General features: G+C 50.6%; 2 protein-coding genes across 4 annotated transcripts; both read right to left on the bottom strand.

Annotated features, from left to right (window-relative positions):
* Positions 1-204: 204 nt before the first annotated feature.
* Kiss1 (KiSS-1 metastasis-suppressor) lies at positions 205-5,793 on the bottom strand. Of its 2 annotated transcripts, none has more exons than NM_181692.2 (3): positions 5,700-5,793; positions 2,697-2,908; positions 205-589 (listed from the first exon to the last, which is right to left on the bottom strand). In NM_181692.2, exons 2-3 carry the CDS (start codon positions 2,797-2,799, stop codon positions 300-302), a joined length of 393 nt encoding a protein of 130 aa, NP_859043.1. In that variant the 5' UTR covers positions 2,800-2,908; positions 5,700-5,793; the 3' UTR covers positions 205-299. The 2 variants fall into 2 exon arrangements, with proteins under 2 accessions (NP_859043.1, NP_001399554.1); NM_001412625.1 differs by having other exon boundaries at positions 2,697-2,833.
* Positions 5,794-7,754: 1,961 nt separating this feature from the next.
* Positions 7,755-20,447, bottom strand: Golt1a (golgi transport 1A). 2 transcript variants are annotated; one of them, XM_087581357.1, is made up of 6 exons: positions 20,312-20,447; positions 10,414-10,505; positions 9,465-9,643; positions 8,689-8,752; positions 8,043-8,097; positions 7,755-7,917 (listed from the first exon to the last, which is right to left on the bottom strand). In XM_087581357.1, the coding sequence occupies exons 1-5, from the start codon at positions 20,334-20,336 to the stop codon at positions 8,056-8,058; spliced, it is 402 nt and encodes a 133-aa protein (XP_087437483.1). In that variant the 5' UTR covers positions 20,337-20,447; the 3' UTR covers positions 7,755-7,917; positions 8,043-8,055.
* Between the last annotated feature and the right edge of the window lie 1,040 nt (positions 20,448-21,487).

Genomic DNA, 21,487 nt, shown 5'->3' with positions numbered 1-21,487 from the left:
CAGCCCCTTAATTTTTTATTTTGCATTTTAAAACATTGAGCTGCAATAGCCGGGGCAACAGCCGGGTCCTTCCTTAACTAGTAATTTAAAAAGTACCGATTTTGGCACCAGAGACATCTTGAAATCAGAGAAGAGGCAACTAAGGGAGAAGAGGATCTGCCCTCTCTGCACTGCCCGCAGATTCCGGGGAAAAATCACACACGGTAAGGCGACAGCATTGCTTTTATTGCACAAGTCTAGAAGCTCCCTGCCTTGGCCTCTGCCATGGGGTGGGCTGCAATCCACCTGCAACCCTGCACTCAGCCCCGTGCCGCCCGCGCCACCTGCCTCCTGCCGTAGCGCAGGCCAAAGGAGTTCCAGTTGTAGGCTGACATGTCCTTCTCGCGCTGCACCAGCACCGATCCGCGGGGCGCAGGGATCAGGCGACTGCGGGTGGCACACGGGGGCCGCTGGTGCCCCGTGGGGTTCTCCACCGGCGGGCATGGCGATGTTCGGCGAGCGCGCAGTCCTGCAGCCCCAGGCTTGCTCTCTGCATACCGCGGGCCCTTTTGCCAGGCATTAACGAGTTCCTGGGGTCCGGACTGTTGGCCTAGGACAGAGTACAGAGGAGTGAGGCTGGGACAGCAAGGCTTGCTTTGGACACCAGCTCAGACTTCCCTCCCCTTCCGATGCTGGCCCTGGGTCCTCAACCTCAGAAATACTGCTCTGACCTCTGTGTGGAGCCAGGATCCTGCTTAGTCCGGGTGGCTTGGCTGTTTGCTCCTCCCTCCTTCCATAGCTTTACTTTCAAGTGCTCGCCAGAATTCTACTAAATACGTTTATAAAACTACCTCCTCTGAGACGCAAACAACATGCAAGAGAAAAAAAGGAGGGTATAGAGGGGGAACTCGCTCTAGCCCTCTTCTGGGCTCTCTGCCTGATCCTTCAGTTGAGTGTCTGTGTTGGGAGTTGGAACGGTCCAGCAGCCTCCGGGGGAGGGGGGGACGGAGGGGATTCATTTCTCCATCTCTAAGAATGCTTGAAACAGTACCCCTGCACATAGTATGGCCTCAATACGTACTCATTAAGCAATAGCTAATGAAAAACTTGGAGTAACAGAAATAAAAAAAAAAGTGGAGCCAAGGCTGTTGTGCCCCCATGCACCTGTGACCTGACTCTGGTCTCTGAGGACAACTGCAATCCCTAATACACAGTATCAAGACACAATGTGACGCCAGACACTATCTAGATTGCCTTAGCAGGTACAGCTCTCCCAGGCGAGGTGCAAGGCCTTCCCTTCTTGTTGGAGGCTAAGAAGGCTCACTCTGAAAACACTTCATAGACAAGGCTCATTAAATTCTGTCTCTCTCTCTCTTTCTCTTTTTCCAGTAAAACAGGGCAAGTAGCTCTGAGTACACAATGCGTCTAGTCAATTATGGACAGAGATTAGTAAAAAGGAACGGTGGTGTGAGTGGGTGTTGGCTCCTCCATACCCTGGCACACTCTGGAGATGAGTGTGGCTGTGGTCCAAGATTAATAATAATAGTCTGGGAGGCCCCTCCTACCTTCTCTGGATAGCTGGTGTGGGAGAAAAGATCTTAGTTCTACACACGAACCTCAGATCAGGATAACCTGTGCAGCCGGAAAGGGCCAGTAGCCAGTGTTTCTGCACAGTGATGGGGTTATTCTTATCTGGGGATGGTGACCCTATTGGAGAGTGTTTGGGCCCCTGTTCCCGTTGCTTTGCTTATGTATGATGGTGTCAAATTTGCAGGATGTATCCTGCATTCTATGCCTAAGTTCTGAGGTCCAGAAAGGCTAAAGCAAGCTCTAATATGTACAGAAACAGAACAGCTAAGGAAAGTTCAAACCCACACCCTGACTTAGAAGCCACGATGCTCTTGGAAGTACCCTGGCACCTGTTGGGATTTGTCAGTACTGAGCACCTCTGGGGAGCACTTTGCCTCTTTGGGCTTTAGTTTCTCCAGTTCATCAAAGCCCCCAGTGAATCCGTGAGGTAGCTTGACGGGCATTAAGGTCTGTGTGGATGATGAGGTTGTTGCTGTATTGGGTTTGTTTGTTTGTTTGTTTGTTTGAGACAATTTCTCTGTGTAACGGAGCCCTGGATGTCCTGGACTAGACTGACGTCGAACTCAAGAGATCTACCTGCTTCTACCTTCTGAGTGCTGGAGTTAAAGGCCTGTGCCACCATGCCCGGCTGTGTTGACATTTTTTGAGTTTTGTTTTCAAGTCCCCTTTCGGGATCTGAGGTCACAGATAAAAGTAACTTACACATGAAGCTCCTTTCCAGCATCCATAAAGACAAGTGCTTGGGGTAGAGCAGAGCATGGCAGGAGAAAAAAATCACAAAGGAGTTAGGGTTGACAGGCCCCTGACTCTAACTGAGCCTCCCGGTGCTCACAGCAGAAGGGCCTGGGCCAGCCCTGAGTATTTCTCAAGTGCAGAAACTGAACTCGTGTCGGTACCTTGGCTACAGTCTGAAAAATACAGCGAGTCTCTGTCTTCAGACACACCAGAAAAGGGCATTGAATCTCATTACAGGTGGTTGTGAGCCACCATGTGGTTGCTGGGAATTGAACTCAGGACCTCTGGAAGAGCAGCCAGTGCTCTTAACCACTGAGCCATCTCTCCAGCCCAAATAAAGTGAGTCTCACGTGCACTGACTCTCTTGCCCCCTTTTCCGGGATGGTGTGTACCTGTGGGTTCAGGGTTCACCACAGGTGCCATTTTTGCCAGTGGCTCCCCAAAAGAGGCCACACAGAGGAGAAGCAGCAGCTGCCAAGAAGCCAGCGAGATCATTCTGGAAGAGGCAGATCCACAGGGTGTCCAGAGGCTGAGACGAAGAGAGGCAATGAAGACCAGGCCAGAGTTAGTATTCACCAGAGCCTACCTAGGTCAAAGAGAGCGCCTGGGGGAGAGGAGAAAGCCCGGTGACCAGAGATGATCAGAAGGATAAGCCCCAAACAAGGCCACCGGAAACAGGACTGAGGGACGGAAGAAGGCAGGGAAAATGGGAAGGGTCTGATTTGGTGGGAAGGGCTGAGAAGCCTTGGTTGGACCGTGGTAGGGCTCTGGGTGGAAGGTTTGCAGGGCAGGGATGCTGAAGAAGAATAAATGTCATGCACAGGAGTAGTCAGGGAGGGGGAGGTTGGTAAGGTCAGGCAGGAGTGTGCTCTGAGGTTCAACTATTCTCTTGGGAGCCTGGAACCAAGCCCCGTGCTGGGTCCTGTGCTCTGCTCTCCTACGCAGCACCCAATCTTCCTCAATCTAGCTCTGTCCCCATGATATAATAGAAACCCAGTTTCTTCTCTCTTCCAGGGAAAAAGGAAGAAAGAGGCAATCATCTTGCACATTCTCAAAGCCCTCCGCAGCCTGGGAGACCATCATCAAACTGTCTTATTGCCTATAATTCAGGGCAGGGAAAGCCTTTCTCTCCTCTGGCCCGTCAGTCACTTCTGTTCTCGTGGGCTCTGGGAGGTTGTGAACTAAATTGGCCTCATCAGTTTGACTGCTGAGGTAGGAGCTGTGTGGCCTGACCCTCATCTGGCCACTCCACCTTTCTCCTCTCCTGCTCCCCACTCCACCCCACGTCTCCAGCTCCCAAGTCCAATTTCCCTTTGAAAATGTCACCAAGCACTTTGAAACTGTCCAACAAATGGCATTAAGTGCCCTGGGAGGCTGGAGGCACAACAGGCGGAACCCAGGGCTTCTGTTCAAGGACAGGAGTGAGGACAGATATCCTTGTGAGCCATGATGGCGTGATCTCTCGGCACCGTGCATCTTGCCACTTTGTCCCCAGTCCTACCCCTGCCACCTGACTCCAGACTCACACATGAATCCTGAGTTTCAGTGCTCCAGCTCTGGCCTCATCCCACGAGACATAAGCGGACCACACCCATCTCCAGGCACCATTGGTTAGCCTGGCCCCCAGCTGCTCAATGAGATGGCTGCCAAGACTAGCAGACTATGACTCTGTGACATTCCAAAAGCCAGGCACTTTCTGTAGATGCCCTGAGGCTTGAATAGAAATACAGTGGAAACCAAAATCAGTAGACGGTCTGGATCACAAGGACCAGGGTTAGGAAGTCACTGCTGAAAGTACTGACAATACAAGTAGTACTGTGTAGGTGCTGGGGTGCTGAGGGTGCAGGGACCCCCTGATCTCAAGGTGCTGAGGGTGCAGGGACCCTCTGATCTCATGTCTAGTTGACTCACAGGCAGCTTGTATAAATAGATCATTCCAAAATGACACCAGACACATGCTAACAGCTGATGGCAGCTGGGGAGTCTGACGGGAGGGTCCGGGCTGGTGCTGGCACCCCAGCATGCACCAGATGAAGAGGGCTCTCAGAAGCCACCTCAGGGGATCTGCAGGACCGATGACGCCAGGGGGTCCAGGATGGCAGGCAGGGCTGGGTATAGAGGTGCTGGATACAAAGTTAGCGCTTCATAGGGAGAGGAAGCCATGCCAGGTTATACCCCAACGGGGCCTGAGGAGGGCAGGAATGTGTCAGCGTGCTCCGTAAGTGGTACCTCGTGTTTTCTCTAAACAGAGAAGGTGGTGAGGGAGGTAGGGGAGGGGAGGTGGAGAGGGAGGAAGGGGAGGGGAGGTGGAGAGGGAGGAAGGGGAGGGGAGGAGAGGGAGGGGAGGTGGGGAGGTTGGTGATCCAGACTTCTGCCTCTCATCCCTCTAGTACTCTGCACTATCATGGACAGCATTTTTCAAGTGTACCAAGGGAGAACTGTGCCTGCTCACGACACACCCTTACCCCACGTATACACACGTACCACATATGAACACACTACATACAATGACCCGACATGGTGAGATGATGGCTCAGCAGATAAATGTGCTTGCTAGCTACCGCGCTTGACGATCTCAGTTTAACCCCTTGGACCCACATGGTGGAGGGAGAAAACCACCTCCAGAAAGTTGTCCTCTGACTCCCCTGGGTGCTCTGCGCTTACACACATGCGCAGAAAAAAATAAATGATAAACAAATGTCATAACATACGAAGCACAAACACCTCACATACATACCACACACATCCCACAAGTAACACACATGCCACATGTACCCCAATAACTCTCAGTTGCCTATTCTAGAGAGCGCTCAGTGCATGAGAACTGAAATGTTAGAAAACAAAAAGGAACATGCCCGCCCCCTCTCCCCCTTTCAGTATGTAAGAAACCGGAAGAGGTTTATCTGGTCTGCCATGAACAATCATGGTGGTTCCTTTCACTCTAGGGGCTTTTAGATCTAGTAAACAACAGAAATTCTAGGCGTGATCAGAAGGTTTTTGACATAAGATGGCTCCTTCCAGCGGTATCCCCCCCCCCCAGTTCTTAGCAAGTTGCTCAAAGCATATATATGTATATAGTTAGTTTTATATTGGGGGGAAAGGCTCAGACAAGCCGTGGTGAGCCCATGAACCCAAAGGGCTTGCCAAGCTCCCTTCAGGTAGTTCCCACAAAGAGTCTCTTTACAACATCCACTCCTTACGCGGCAGAAGTGGGCTCTGAGAACACCCAGCGACACACAAGACACAAGACAACGTCTTCATCACTGCATTCCTGGATCCCTGCTTTCCTTGCCTCCTTCTCCCTTGATGCTTCAACTGGCCTTGGGTTAGAGGCCTGCTCCTCTAGATCCTCCCTGGGTCAGGGCAGTCCCAAATCCTGTGGGCAGTGTGCCTACCTTGGCTGGGTCCTGGCTTGAGGGCCGGAGGGAGAAGAGCCACTTGGGTAGTTGGAGCACACTGAGGGGAGCCTCTGGCTCCTGGGCTTCCTCTATCTGGCTGCCCGATCACAGCCCCTTTTATGAAGTCTGGATGGGTGACGTATCCCAGCATAATCCCACCTCTGCCCTCCCGGACCCTCCTCAGGGCTCCACTCCCTCCCTCTGGCCCCCGCCTCCTGGCTCTCAAGTCTGGAGCCAGCGACTTGCTCGCCCCCAGAAACCATCCAAGGCTGTTCTCATAAGCTCACTGGCTCTCCCATCATCTCTAGCCTCTTGACACCCCTCCCTCGCAGCTGGAGACTCATTGTACCCCAAACAATGCAGAGAAAGTATCTGAGGAGTGTGTATATTGTGTATATGTGAAATGACTTGCCTTTCTCTGCCAACACACACACACACACACACACACACACACACACACACACACACACTCTTTCTCACACAAACACTTACACTCTGAAGTGAATTTGATGACGACACAGGCTGGAGGAGGAGGAGCGAGGCACAGTCTGACCTAGAGGATCCTTGAGGCCCACATGCTGCCCTCTCTGAGAGAAAGAAGCCAGGTCAGATTGGCCTCCACCAGAATTGACTCCTTGACTGTGAACTAAGACGGGGGGGGGGGGGTGGAACCCAGGGTTCTCCTCCCCTCCCCTCCCTTTCCCACTAATTACTGAGCACCTGCATGGCACAGAGGTTGACAAGCATGTGATATGTGACATGGCCAGATGTGCTGGACAGTTATATAAGCAGTTGTTAGGAAGGGGGCAAAGCTGGTCACAGCAGCCCACACATGAAGTTCTACCTCCTGGCTGGCTGAGACAGAAGGATGGTAACTTTAGGCCAGCCTGGGTTACCCAGAGAGTTCCAGACCAGCATGGGTAACAGAGTGAGATCTTGTCTCCACAAATCAAGAAGTGGCAGGCATGGCGGTGCATTCCTTCAACCGAAGCCCTTGGGAGGTATAGGCAGGCAGAGCTCTGATCTACGGACAGGCTGTTCTACATAGTGAGATCCTCTCTCAAAAATAAAGTATTATTATAATTATACAGAAGGAAGGTGGAGAGAGGGCATGGCTATTTTCTATTTTGCATTTGCTATTACTGAGCTGGCTTTGAAAAGAAAGCAGATGTGGAGATGGGGCAGCTCTCAGTGCCTTAAGGGCGGGGACAGGCCTCCCCATCATGTATAGATAGAGACACTGCAGCTACCCCACTGCTAGGCATAAAAAGAAGGGGTTCCGTGGATGCTCACAGTGACTCTGCTCTTTCCTTCCCTCCCTCCTTTCTTCCCTCAAGGTTGCTGCTGTCGTTGTTTGTTCATATTCGATTTGATTCGATTCGATTCGATTAGATTAGATTTGATTTGAGACAGGGGCTCGATGACTGGCTTTGAACTCAGAGGAAGATTCTGCTTCCTAAGTGTTGAGATTAAAAGTGTGTGCCACCAAAGCCTGGCCTACGTTCTTTCTTTGGTCTCCACAAACTCCTTTTAAGCCAGCATATTACATAGTACATATAATCCTACCATCCAGGACACGAGGCAGGGTGGCCATGAGTTCCAGGCCAACCCAAGACCTTGCTTCAGAAAAAAACAAAGCAAAAAAAAAAAGTTTTACCATGAGATGAGGGACTTCCCCCAGAATGAAGACCAGCTCCTGTGAGGCTGGGTTCTTTGAGTTGCACCCACCCCTACCCCCACCCTCATGCAGAAGACTGTTTCTGTACCAGCTCTGTCTGCTGTGTCCTGTGGGGAAGTGGCCACCTCATGTTTGGGCTACTCCTCCTGATGCTATGTGGGGCCAGTTCTCATAGTTGCCTAATGTTCACTAATGCTTAGAGTCACAACAAACACTTTAGGGTTCAATGCCAGCATGAACAATATACCAAGGACATATGTCTTCTTATATCTGGCTTAGAGCTTCTGGTAACATCTTGTAGGATCGGGGTTGAGGGTGGTGTTGCAGCCTGCCCTGGATACCCTGGGCCTCAGACATCAACTCCAAATCTCAGCTACATTCACAGCTTGGGGATTTAATCTTCACTCTCCTGCATAAAGTCAGGGTGGGGATGTTGCGTCCAGCCCTAGCTGGGTATATTGACTGGGATCTCTGCTCCTGACAGCCTCTTGAGGTGACTTGGGGGTTTAAGATCCATCCCTCAGCTCCATCTTTCTTCTGGACTTGGAGACAGCCGTGTGTGACGGATGGGAAGGAAGTCAATGCTGGGGAGGGGTCTCGTGAAGATAGCCCATGTTCCCCTTCCAGCCCCCTCGCCAACAATCCGAATTCAAGGAGCTCACCGGGGTGGGCAGTTCAGACCATTGAGCTGGAGGAGCCTTGAAGCCTCTGGAACAGCTGTGAGAAACAAGAGTCATTATTCCAGACAAAGAGTGGGAAGCAGACTCAATATCCAGGCTATTACCCAGTTGGCCTTGAGACCTGGGCCTATGCTACGCTACCCGTGGAGAACGGCGGTGGCGTGTGACCAGCTGGCAAGCGCTCTGAGCTGTATGCCCCGGTCCCTTCCTGGGTGTCTCAGTGTGCCCATGTGAGGTACTTCAGAGATGGGTGTGGGGCTCAGAACAGGCTCTGCTCCCTGCTTTTCTCGATGTCAATGGCTGCCATATATGCCTGTAGCCCAGACTTAACCAGGTATGCCAGAAATCTCAGGAACATACTGGCCGGGTCACCTTTCATTTCTTTGGTTGGGGAGTTGTTAATGGCTGTCTCCTCTCCGCCCATGCCTTAGTCACTCCAGCCTACGGAGCCCTGACTTTTGATCTTATCAAATGGAGAAGGAGGAGGGAGAGGAGGATTGACTCTGGGGTGGGTGTGCCTCAGAGAATATAGGGGAGGGGTCTACTGCATCTAGAGTAGCACTTTAGTCAGCTCCATGTGCTCCCCCACCCCAGATAGCACTGCTAAGCACAAGCCCCACCTACTTACTGCGCTCAGGAAGGGGATGTTAAATGCATTGCCCAGGAAGCCAAAGACTACAGGGAAAAACCCCCTAGGAATAGAAGAGAGGACAGGGGTCAGTGGTGGCCTAGGAGGGGAGTGGTACGGTAACTCCTACCCAAAGGCTCAGACTTGGTCTCCTCTGAAAGCAGCCACTGGGCCCTGGGCACTGTGGAAAGGGGCAGCAGAGTAAAGTGAATGAGAACCACGGCCAGAGCCCAGGTATCTTACCGTCTCTTACTGACACTGTACACACTAGACACACCCCTCACTTCTCAGAACTCATGGCCAGTTTTCAATTTGCCTAGCAGTGTTTGTGCCTATGTCACAGGACCTCACAGGAAGCCAAGCTTGAAGGATGCACATTTTGTAACTTACTGTTATCATCATCGTCGTCGTCGCCATCATCATCATCATCATCATCATCATCATCATCACCCTAGCCCGATGCCTTCTCTTTACTAGGTAGGATGGGGAATGTCTTCAAACGGCTGAGCTCCTGGCACGCTTAGTGGCTAGAGGTTGTGTTCATGTGGGCGTGACCTTGTGCCTCAGCATCCCCATGTCAAGGCTACCTCTGCCTTTCAAAATGGCTAGGCCAGACAGGAGATGAATACCTGATTCTTCACAGGGCTTGGAGGAAGCCAGACTGGGAAGCGAAATCCCAGTGTCTTGGGTGAGTGAGGAGAGGAGAGATTTGAATCTCCGCTGAGCTACTTCTCCCTAAACTGTGGTGCACTGAGACTGAGGAAAATGGTACTCACTTGAAGAGGCTAACGAACCCATAGGCCTCCAAGAGCATGCCTAGCAGGGGCCAGCGCAGCAGCACAATGGCGACACCGCCCAGGAAGAAGCTTGTTCCCTTGAGCTTGTGCCGTTGGAAGAAGAAGGAAAACGTTCTCCTCAGGCCGATGATGAGGGAGAGGCCAGTCAGGAACAGCAGCTGCAGGCCCAGGGAAATGAGGATGAGTGTACAAGTTACACCCCATCCCCCGGGCTGGGGGCAGGGGTGCCCCGGCAGTGGGGCTGAATCCCAGAGCTGGGGATGACTCTAGCTAGCATGCAACAGAAATGCCCTGAGGCAGAGACATGGACTTGAAGACCTTTAGTTTCCCACCCAGTTCCTCAGCTCCAAGCTTTTTGTTATAGGGAGGTCACTGCAGGGTGGAATCCCCTGCTTTACAGACAGGAAGTTGTACCCAAAATTCCCCCAAAAGCCCTCACTTTGTGGTTCTGCATGGTTCCTATTGGTGGTCCCTTTACGGGCACCCAGGCTTCCGTAGAAGTGAACTCTCCAGCTTTCTTCTAGTATGTTCCATGCCCCACCCACACCTCCACAACTATTTGTGAGCGCTTTACCCTCCATTCCCTTCCCAACTGTCTTCTATCCACTCCTTCCTCTCAGCCCCTGTGTCATGAGGACGTGCTTTCCACAGCCCCTGTTGCCATGTAGGTACCCATCACATCCGTCCGTGTCTCTACATGCTGGGAGCCAATGGTGGGGACAGGGCCTACTTCATCACGGGAACCACAGGACCTCACCCAAAGCTTGGTATAATACTCTCGGGCTCTCAATGCTTACAGGCTCTTTGGTCCAACACCACCTCCCCCGCCCCGGAAGTCCTCATCTAACCCTGAATGGCGGCTATCTAATGAACTTGGGGATGACCCTCCTGGCTGTCCAGGAGAGGTACCTAGTGTCGGGGGACTCACGTTTCCAAAAGCCAAGAGCACGGAATCGAAGTACAAGAGTATCCCAAAGAGGATGAAGAAGACGCCGAAGCCGGTGATGCCCACGCCAATTTCTGCCAAAGGTAAGGAGAGCCTGAACTTTCCTACCACACAGGTCAGGCGTCCTGCGTGGGCTCCCATGGGACGGCTGCCCAGGGGACAGAAGACGGGCAGGAGCTGTTGAGCTCCTGGGAAGCCTTCATGATACTGTGTCCTCAAATCCTGTCAGTGAAACTTCTGCTTCTGCCTGCAGGACCTTGTTTTCAGGGTCAGGTCTCTGCTGAACACGGTATCCTGCCTATTCTGTTCCTACAGCTGAGCTCTTCGGGGCCACACCTAGCACACAGGCTCCCGGCCCTCTTCTCTCTCCTCAGCTCTCAGTGTTGACCTGCCATAAGTGACTGGGAAAATGGAGGCTATCGTTAGGAGCATACTCACCCATCCTGCAACAGAGACCTAGGCACCTTCCTAGTGTCTTTGAACTTCAGCTCAGAAGAGTCATTCACTCACAGGGTGGGCTGCCACTATCCACCAGCAATGTCCCACAGGCATCCAGACCACCAGAGTTAGCAAAGCCAGTGATCACCAGGCAGCAGCGTGGGGCAGTCAGGGCACCTTGCTTGGTCAAGGGTTATACTTTGGGCATCTGATGAGCATTTCTGATCATTCCTTCCAGAAAAAAACACACACACACACACACACAGGACATGTGGGTTCTCTGGTCTGAAGTCCTTCTCATCCCATCTGGAAGTGTGAATCAGACTATGCCACTGTGATAGGCAACAGATGACCACTCTTTAAGCAATATTAAAAACCAGGCTGGAAAGTTGGCTCAGAGATTAAGAGCATTGGCTGCTCTTACAGAGGACCTAGGGTTAATTCTCAACCACACCCATGGTGAGATCCACCTCTAACTCCAGTTCTGGGGGAAATCTTGTGCCCTCTTCTGGTTTCCACAAGTACTGCATGCACAAGATACCCATACGTACACTCAGATGCACGAGTGCGTGCACACACGTGCGAACGTGCGAGCGCACGCGCGCGCGCACACACACACACACACATACACTAAAAACTTTGCATTCTAAATTTTGGAAATATAATGTGCACCTTACCATCTTAACTTCTTTTCTTGGTTTGTGTTTTTGAGACAGGGTCTCCCATGTAACTCAGGCTGACCTGAATTCATAATCTTCCTGCTTTGTCTCCTGAGGAGAAACTAAGCACCTTTTAATGCTCATTCCTCTGGAACTGTGTGGTGCTGGTGCTACTGGGCTCCCATCCTCTCCATCCAGGACGACTCATCTTACGAAACTGAGATTTTACCTACCAATCTATAGACTTCCCTGTTGCTGTAAAATCATTAAAAAAAAAAAAAGAGGTGCCTTTAACCCACACTAGGTCCGGCACCACAGTGCCCCAAGATATCTGGTAGATATCTTCATCTCAGTCAGCAAAGCCTCTCACCCACTTTGCTCCATCCCATATCACACTGCTGATGGTTTCTCTCTGAGCCTGGCAACAATCTCTCTACCCATCCAGTTCCCAGAAACATACATCTCAATTCCATGGGTGCTTACCACCCACCCAGCCACCACATATTCTCTTAAACTTAATTCGCCACAAGAAAGAACACACAACACACAACCTCTGATCCAACTGATAAGATATAATGGCCCACCTAGACACACAAAGTCCTGTACACATCCCTTAAGCACATTCATAACAACCTGTAAAGGTACAGAGTGGAATCTTAACATCCGCCTCCAAGTGCTCTCGGCAGCCTCTTCTCCCAGTCTCCTTCCACTCCAGTCTCCTCCTCTTCCCTCAAACTTTTCTCCCGCCCATCCTTCCTTCTTGTCCAATGACAGGCCTCATTCTATCTTGTACCTGCCTTCACCTGTATGACATCATCCTACACTTCCCCTTCATTTGAATTTGCCAACTCTAGGAACCTCATAGTAATGGAGTCACATAACATCTGCCCTTTGTGACTGTCTTGCTCCACCTATCGCAATATTCTAAAGATTCTTCTGGGGTTAAAGAGAAGGCTCAGTGGTCAAGAGCACTGGTCGCTCTTCCAGAAGACCTGGGTTGAATTCCCAGCATCCACATGGCACCTCACAACTGTCTATGACCCCAGTTCCAGGAAACTTGGTACCCTCACACAGACATACATGCAGGCAAAAATGCCAATGCACATAATAAAATCTAAAAGGTTACTTCTGTTTGAAGTTATAACCTTTGAGATCTTGCTCTCAAAGTTGAGCATCACATGTTCTGTAATCCTGGAACTTGGGGACTGGAGGTGGGAAAGTCATGAGTTTGTGTCATCTTTGGCTGTTTTGTACTACTGTAGGCTACAGAGCACCCATCGCAACAAACCAACAAATGGATCCTGCTTTCAGGTCTTTCAGTTTACATCCAGAAGTGGGGTTTTGCTGGACGGCAGAATGATCTCTCAGATATCTGAGAAGCCTTGGTATTGTTTTCCAGATTGGCTCCTTTTCTTCACTCTCCCGTCCCCAGGGCACAAGGCTCCCACATTCTTGCCAACACTTGATTTCCATTTAAAAAGAAAAGGAGGCTGGAGAGATGGCTTAGCGGTTAAGAGGGCTGCTCTTTCAGAGGTCATGAATTCAAGCCCCAGCAGCCACATGGTGGCTCACAACCATCCATAGTGGGATCTGATGCCCTCTTCTGGGACACAGGTATACATGCAGGTAGAACACTTGATATACATAAAAATAATAAATCTTTTTTTAAAAAGTGATTTATTTTCATTTTACTTATATGTATGTATGTATGTATGTATGTATGTATGTATGTATGTATGTATGTGTGTTTTCATTGGTGTGCCATGTGTGTGGACACCTGCAGAGGCCAGAAGAGGCAGTTAGATACCCTGGAGCTGGAGCTGCGGGCAGCTATGAGCCTCTTGGCATAAGGGCTGGGACATGGGTCCTCTGGAAGAGCAGTGAGCACTCTCAACTGTTGAACCATCTCGCGAGTCTCCCTTTTAATGTTTTTGGTAACAGCCACGCTAGCAGATGGGGTAGTATCACACTGTGAGTTATCGCTTTGGTTTTGGGGGGTGGAATCTCAGGTTTCTGACAAGTCTTCATGGCTTATTTCCTCCTTCCATTCCCAAAGGTGCTGGCCTGGAGCAAACCTCTCAGCATCCAAGACAGCTGGGCGGAATACAGCACCATGGGACTTTAGAATGGCTTTGCTCTTTGGGGGGTGTTTCTACCCTTGGAGACAAGGTGTCTGTCCCCTGGAATCCTGCAGGTGGCGCTGTGGAGGACTGTATACCACATTAGTTAACTCGAATGGTTAAAGATGTTTGGGCTTTATTGCAGTAGTGGGAGTTGAACTGAGGACCTTACTCCATGAGCTAGGCAAGCGTTCTATGCTAGTACTACAGCCAATCTCCCACTACTAAGACAGGTCGGGGTCTCTAGCCTAGGCTGGCCTTGAACTTGCAATGTTCTCTCTTCAGCCTTCTGCATGGCTGGGACTGTGGATGCTCATTGCTGTTCCAGTCCTGTTTTAAGTAATTATTATGAAACAATGTATATAATGTTTTCAACATATGTCATCAGCTAGCACATGCCTTTAATTCCAACACTCGGGAGGCAGAGGCAGAGGCAGAGGCAGATAGATCTCTGTGAGTTACAGGCTAGCCTGGTCTACATAGTGAGTTCCAGCCAGCCAAGGCTACATAGTGAGACTCTATCTGAAAATAACAACAAAACAGCAAAAGTCTGTTACCTCCTTACACTTGCCTGGAAACATACACCACAACTCCAATCTCATAACATACCCTTCCCTAAATGTGGGGCCACAGTGCGAACATTTTTCTTGGTTTTGCTATTTGTTTCGTTTTGTTATTTGTCTGTATGCCTGTCCTGAACAGACTTGGTTTTGTTTGTTTGCTCACTTGCTTGCTTGTTTGTTTTGCAAAGAACCAAAGATTCTCTGATTCTCTTGCACATCACTCTGAGGAGGGCAGCAGAGCTGAGATTCTCCAGTTCGCCCACTCAGGCCATGATTCACTGTGGCTCGCTTTCACAGAGAAACAGGAACTTGAGTCAGGAGGCCATGGAGGCGTTTAGACACAGTGAGCTGTCCCCATGAAAGCAGAGTCCAGGAGTGGCTACAGCGGTGGCCCCACTGCCCCCTGTGCATGCCAGAAGATGCGCGCTGGTGTTATCAGAAGCACCCAGGACCACTTTGGTTCTCTATCAAGATTCTGAGAACCACTGTGAGGAAACTCCTTGTGGAGAGGGTCCTGAGACATGGAAGATTCCAACTCACAGCTAGACAAGAATCCATGCCCTGCTCGGTGGTTTGTGTCTGCAGGCCAGAACTCGGAAGTCTGAGGCAGAAGGATTGTGAGTTCAAGACCAGAGTGAAACCCTGACTCAAAACAAAAAAATAAAACAAAACAAAACAAAACAAAACAAAACACCAGGTGGTACCTGCTGCGATCCCAGCCTCAGGGGGCAAAGGTGGCAAGTTATGGTAGATCTGGGGCCAGCCTGAGCTATGGAGTAAGATTCCGTCTCAAAAATCCTAAACCGGGGTTAGGGATTTAGCTCAGTGGTAGAGCGCTTGCCTAGCAAGCGCAAGGCCCTGGGTTCGGTCCCCAGCTCAAAAAAAAAAAAAAAAAAATCCTAAGCCAACAACCAACAAACCAATGAATCAATCACTGTGTGTCCATATATATATATATATGTATATATACATATATATACATACATACATACACATACACATACACACATATAATTATTTTAGCGTTTTGAGACTTAATGTTATTATGTAGCTCAGGAGAGTCCCCCTGCCTCAGCATCCTCAGTCCTAGGATTACAGGTGTGTGCCCCCACCCCCACGTCTTCTCTAACAGTGGTTTGCTAAACGACCACTTTCCAGTTTGTTTTGTAGTCTTCTCCACAGGTTGGTGCAATCCCAGCACTTTCCTCTGTTAGGATCGGCCTTTTTAGAGATCACATTAAAAAGTCGCTTCCAGCATTCAGTTTCACACAAAAGCTCGTAGACAGGTATTAGGAAGTGGGTTTCTCTCACACGGCTTCGGAACGAGCCCCTCCTGTTGCTTCTACTGTAGTTCCGTGACTCAGTCAAATTCAGGAAGAGGGGGGCTGCACCCGAAGTTCCTTTCAGGACAGCAGCCAGGGCAGAGAAGGCTGTAAGGTTTGGGGTGGGGGTATGTCATACCGAGACACAGGAACGATGTGCTTGTAGGTAATGGTCTCATGATCCAGACAGGGGTCACAGCGCCCCCTGCTGCACAAGTTGCAAAGCAGAAAGCAAGGCATGAAAGGTAAATGCTTCAGAATGGCCTAGCTCCAGGGAGGGCCCTGCCTAGCAAGGGTAGAGACCTCCTCTGGCTTCAGACGCCCAGTTTTGGGTTTCCCCATGCTGCGTGTCATCTGAGTCCTGACTCTCCAGCCACTATCCCTAGGTTCTGCAGTTCCCAAACTATTGCCAGAAGTAGCCCTCAGCCTGCAGCGGTTGGGGAGAGGCCAAAGCCAGGTGACCAGTGCAGAGCTTTTCAGAATGCTTGAGGAGGAGCCAGCTCCATTGTCTTCTTTGCTGCAGGGCACTGTCACCTGTAGCATGTGATGGGTCTCTTTGGCCCACCCTACGTAAGGAGTAATATGTTAATTCTTTCTCAAGTACCTCGTGCCTCTTCTCCAATTCATGAGTTCATGTGATCCTCCTGCCTCAGCCTTCTAAGTATCTGGGGCACGGGTGTGAGATGGCCTATGGCCTTTTTTTTCTTTATACAATTACAAATGTATCAAAAGTTAGAAGTACTCTATTAAGAATCTTTGTCTTCGGGGTTGGGGACTTAGCTCAGTGGTAGAGCGCTTGACTAGCAAGTGCAAGGCCCTGGGTTCGGTCCCCAGCTCCGAAAAAAAGAAAAAAAAAAAAAGAATCTTTGTCTTCATCTACTTGAGAGTGGGTGTCATCCCTAAACTTTTCAGACTGCCCTTCCCTTACCCTTGAGATAGGCAAGATACAGATGTCAAAACAGAAAATGAACATTTGTACATTCCTATTGTCTGGCCAATACCCCATTCAAACTTTACCCATGAGTGCTAGTAATATCATTTATAGGAAAAGAACACAGTTCATCATCATCATAGGCTATCTTTAGTGTGCCTGACTGGAATACTTCCCACAACCGGAACTGGACATGACCTTGATCTTCTGAAGATTCAGGTCACTTCTTTTGCTTTGTCTAAGACTTTCCCATGTCAGAATTCACAGGCAGAGCTCTCTGACAGATATTACCGTGTGCACCTCCTGTGCTTGCTTCTAGCCTGACTCCCACCAATGAGCTATCTTTACTCTTTAGGTGACATACTGGGCCCTTCTGTATGAGGGCTGTAAAAGCCAGGATTCTCTGGAGCCACAGAACTTATGCAATGAATCTAGATCTATAGAGGCAATTTATCGGAGTGGCTTGCAGGCTGTGGTCTGACTAACCCAGCAATGGTCAGGTGTGAATGGGAAGTCCAAGAGTCTACTGTTTGCTCTGTCCCACAAGGTTGGGTGTTTTGGCTGGTCTCCTGTATAAGCTGGGATCCTGAAGAAGGAGGTTCCAACAGATGTGCTGGCAAGCAAGTGCAAGCAGAGGGTGAACGAGTCCTTCCTTCTTCCCTTGTCCTTATATAGACCTTCAGCAGAAGGTATGGCCCAGATTAAAGGTGTGCCTCAAGATCTGGATTAAAGACTTGAGCCTCCCAGCCTCAAGATCTGGATCACAGGTGTGTGCCCTCCATTTTGGATTGTGGTCACTCCAAGAATGTCCATCACAAGGGTCCTTTCTCTACCCCATAGGAATGTCCTTCACACCCCATCTTGGCTACCCATGGAACACTGCCCACAGGCTGGGGCTCTGACACCCCTCTGAGTACCCCTCTGTGTTCCGTCAAATGATGTTCGGACAGAATTGTTCCAGACAGAAGGGAGGCGACAGCAGTGACGTACAATTATTAGCCATGCAGCAGCCCTCCCAGTTCACACCTTAACCTGACATAGCCCCCTGCTAAGGGGCTGTGGTTAGCTCCACTTCACAAACAAAACTGGACCCTGATCGGATATGATCCCTGCCGGGGTCTTAAATACAGTTGAGACCCTGAAATGTCACCTTCATCAACCCAGTCAGTTCTGCTTCTGCAGAAAGCGTCCCTGTTTTGGTCATTAATAACCGGAATCTCCAAGTGGGTGTTAGTCAGCGGGCAGCAGGCCCCTGCCTGGTCGGGGATGTCTTCTCTTGGCTCCCAGAATACTTTCTGATTTTCTAGCTGTAGCTCCCCACCCCCATCCCCTTTACCAGCTCCTACTTTCTTTCTCCTGCAATTTGGCTCACTCAGGGTTTGGGCCCAGCTCCCGTATCTCCCGCACTCTGTTTTCCCACACCTTCCTGTGTTTTTAAATGCTTGCCCGTGTGCTGACAATGTCGGCATTTGTTTCTCGCGCCCAGGATGCCTTGAGACCCCACTGCTTGCTCAGCCAGCGTGGCTTTCTCTCTGGCACTCTGCACACCACCGGTCCCAAGCTGTGATCAGCCTTTCTCTCTTTATCCTGAGCCTACAGCATCTCCACCGCCACTGGCTGCCAAGTCCCTTGAGGCGCCTGCCGCCCACCCTGTCTAATCTGGTATCAGGCGACTGCTTCCAGAAGCATCCAAAGCTGCCATGCTTCTTCCTTCTCGCCACATCACTCCTGGGTCCCCTCCCCAACACAGTCTCTGTTAGCCTCTTGTTTCCTGCTTGTCACCCACCACTCCTATCCCCAGTCCTCTACATAGAGCTCAAGGACTGAAAGTGACCAGCTGGCATCCTGCTCACCCCACCTGCTTAGAATGAAGCAGGGACCTTTTTCTATACATGCCTTACAGATCCTGTATATGGGGTGGGGGGCAGCTATCAAACTTTCTCTTGAACCCCCCGTCCTCCATCCCACCACTGTCACTGACTCTTAATGCTTTCTTGCCCCAGGACCTTTGGATATGAGGTTTCCTGTGTGGAACACTGTACTCATGCTTTAGATGCCAGCTCTTCGGGGAAGCCTATCCCTTCTCCCTCTCACAGGACCAAGCATCACAGGACTTGCCGCAGCCTCTAAGAGCTAATATCACACTTGAAGGCTAATGAGCTTAGTAGCACGGTCAGCATGCCCCTGCCTCAGGTTCTGCTGTCCTTTCTTTACCCCTCAATGGCAAGGTGGGGATGCAGGGGAGCAGTTTCGGTGAGGTACTATGGAGATATTTAGATTGTCACAGGGTATCGGAGGGTTGACTGCTGTCACCTGCTGGGTGGCGAGAGGTACTGCTGAAATGTCAGTGTCCAGGACAGCTTCCCTAACAGTAACATCTGCACCCAGGGGCTCAGGGAGTTGGGGAGGCTGAGAGGCCGTGCCCTGGGATCTAGGGACTCTCGTGGTTTTAAGCACAAGTTATCTACATGTTACTGACTCCCACATTTCTTTTTATAGATAAGTCCCTTGGAGTTCAGACCCTTACCCTTTACTCCTTGCCTGAAGTCTATCCTGGATGTCTGAGACAAGCACGCCTGGCCTAGTCAGACCTGGCTCCTTTTTTCCCACTTCCCTGTGCCTTCCAGGACACTTCACAGGCACCAGGGAGGTATTCCTGACTTTTATCCTTTCATATCTCACACTCTGTCTTCCAGAAAATTCCTCCAAACAGGCCCACAGGACCACTTCCTGTGTCTGGATGGCTCATATCCTGCCCTGCCCCCACCTTCTCTCACCTTGACAGGGTCTCTCCATTGCTGCTCCACCCTCTACAGTCTATTTTCCCTCCAGCAGCCAGGGTGAGATTTTCAACTGCAATATACCCCTCACAGCATGCTCCAAACTTTGCCACCTACACAGTGGTCCAGCACGGGCTACTACAGTGGTCCAGCATGGGCTCCCTTGCTGGAACTTTCCTCACCCAAGCTCTCCTTTCTGTCTATAATGTTTCAGCCACATCAGCCTCTTCGTTGGACCTCACACACCACACCACGGATGCAATGTCTCAGGACCTTTGTGCTGTCCGCTCCCTCTTCCTGGAACATTCTCTCTGCAGACAGCTGCACAGCCTACCTTCTCACTTCCTGTAGTCCTCTGGATTTGAGCGCCCACACACACATGCACATACTTCAAACTCCACAGTCCCTTTACTCTGTCTTGCTTTCGTTTGGGAGGAGGGGGTGTCTTCTTACTATCTGACCTGCTACACAGTCACTTCTACACGAGTTAATGGCCTGCCTTCCCTTGCTAGAAGGCACGCCTGCCTTCCTCTTGGTAGTCCCTTCTGTGTTGGCACAGTGCTTGGCAAAAAGCAAACCTTACCATAGGTTCGCTGAGGAGAAAGTAGATCCAGAGGCTAAGCAAATCACCCAGCGAAGCCTTCAGCCCTCCCTTCCCTGTGGACAACCTACTCTCCCCTGGCTGCCACCTATCTCGTCCCCTAAAGAAAAAGAAGGGATGTTTGGGGTGAGGATACAGACCCAGAGCCACAGAGATGTCTGAATGGGCAGAGGCATCCTAGTTCTCAGAACTACAGGCCAGATGGGCTCAACTTGCCTTGTGAATTTACCTCTGGTGGCCTAAGTGTGTGGGCTGGCCCCACCCTCTCTACAAGGCAGAGGTCACACTCGCCCTGACCCTGCTCCTCCGAGGATGCCAACATAGCAGCTTCCAACTGCTGGCTCCAGAGGTCACATTTGTAGGCAGAAGAACCAGGTTGGGAAGAGCACATGTTCACTCGCCCTCCTAGGGACCCCCCCCTCCTTAACCCCAGAGGCTCCCACCACCGGCCATTCATTCCACTCACTCTGCCACTCTGTGATGGAGATCATGCTTCAGTCCACTGGGGGGCCTTCCTGGTCAGCTGTCTAGAAGAGAGCCCAGAGGATCCTGGGCATGTTCCCGGGAAGCTGACCCTTGGCAACAGTGAAAGAGCCTCGGGTAAATCATTAACTCTCACCCTCCCACATTCACCACACAGATGGCTACTTAAAGATACAGACCTGTTCTGAAACTAACATTCAAGGGGCCCTTCCTGACCCATCTCCTCTGAACAGCTTGGTAATAGAAAGAGAGGCACAGCTCTGGGCACCCCTGATTTTCTCACCTGTTTGGTAGAGAGTATGGGAAGGGGTGGAATGGTGCCCCGCCCTGTAGGGTTTGTTTGTTTGTTTTTTGAAGATCTCTCCTGGCTAGAGTGGAACTCACTATGTAGATCAGGCTGGCCTTGAATTCACAAGAGATCCGCTTGCCTCTGCCTCCCCAGTGCTGAGATTCAAGTCCTGTGTGTCACCACACCTAACTTAAAAACGTGCTGGTCATTTGTTTTCTTTGTGCTAGCACACATAAGGGATTCTAGGGAACCAGACTCATGAGTAAAACCTGTCTCAGACCTAAGGGGAGTCAGATTGATATAAACCAAGGGTGTGGGTGTCACAGGGAGTTAGGCAGCAAAGGCTGCAAGTTCCTTTCCCCTGCAGTGCTCTAATGGGGAGGTGGGGTGAGGTTGAACAGATGGAGAGGTCTCAGGGGAGGACAGGACAGAGAGGGAAGCTGTGTCGATCCACTCAGTAGCTAGATAGACATGGGTACATCCTTCCCTGTTCTGTAATCCTGACAAAGAGGCAAATAGAGGCCTAGAGGGCTAGCTCAGTGGTTAAGAGCATTTGCTGCTCCTGCAGGGAAACCAAAGTTTGGTTCCCAGCACCTCCGTGACAGCTCACAACCATCTGTAACCCTGCCCCAGGGGAGCCAATTCTCTGTTCTGACCTTAATAGGTAGCAGGCATGCATGTGGTACAAACACATATATTCGGGCAAACATTCACATAAAATAATTTTTTTAAGAAATCTTTTTAAGAAAAAGAAGAGGCAGATGGCTTCAGATGATGCTTTCTCTGTTTCCAAGGGGGCTATGACCAGGTCCCCTCTCTAATGCTCCCCTGATCCCAACATGAAACTCTCAGATGACCTGGCTGACATCC

This window comes from Rattus norvegicus, chromosome 13, assembly GCF_021556685.1.
Source record: "Rattus norvegicus strain SHRSP/BbbUtx chromosome 13, alternate assembly SHRSP_T2T, whole genome shotgun sequence".
NCBI classification, from domain to species: domain Eukaryota; kingdom Metazoa; phylum Chordata; class Mammalia; order Rodentia; family Muridae; genus Rattus; species Rattus norvegicus.
Note: the sequence above shows the minus strand (reverse complement) of the source record. Positions and strands in the feature narration are given on the sequence as shown.

Bases quoted from the DNA above. Each gene is read 5' to 3' on its own strand.
- Kiss1 (NM_181692.2), bottom strand. From the start codon at position 2,799: ATGATCTCGCTGGCTTCTTGGCAGCTGCTGCTTCTCCTCTGTGTGGCC. The intron at 590-2,696 runs GTACACACCATC...ACTCTGTCCTAG, and splicing joins GGTGAACCCTGAACCCACAG to GCCAACAGTCCGGACCCCAG.
- Golt1a (XM_087581357.1), bottom strand. From the start codon at position 20,336: ATGATCTCCATCACAGAGTGGCAGA. The intron at 9,644-10,413 runs GTGAGTCCCCCG...CTGGGCCTGCAG, and splicing joins TGCTCTTGGCTTTTGGAAAC to CTGCTGTTCCTGACTGGCCT. The intron at 8,098-8,688 runs GTAAGTAGGTGG...TGTTTCTCACAG, and splicing joins ACATCCCCTTCCTGAGCGCA to CTGTTCCAGAGGCTTCAAGG.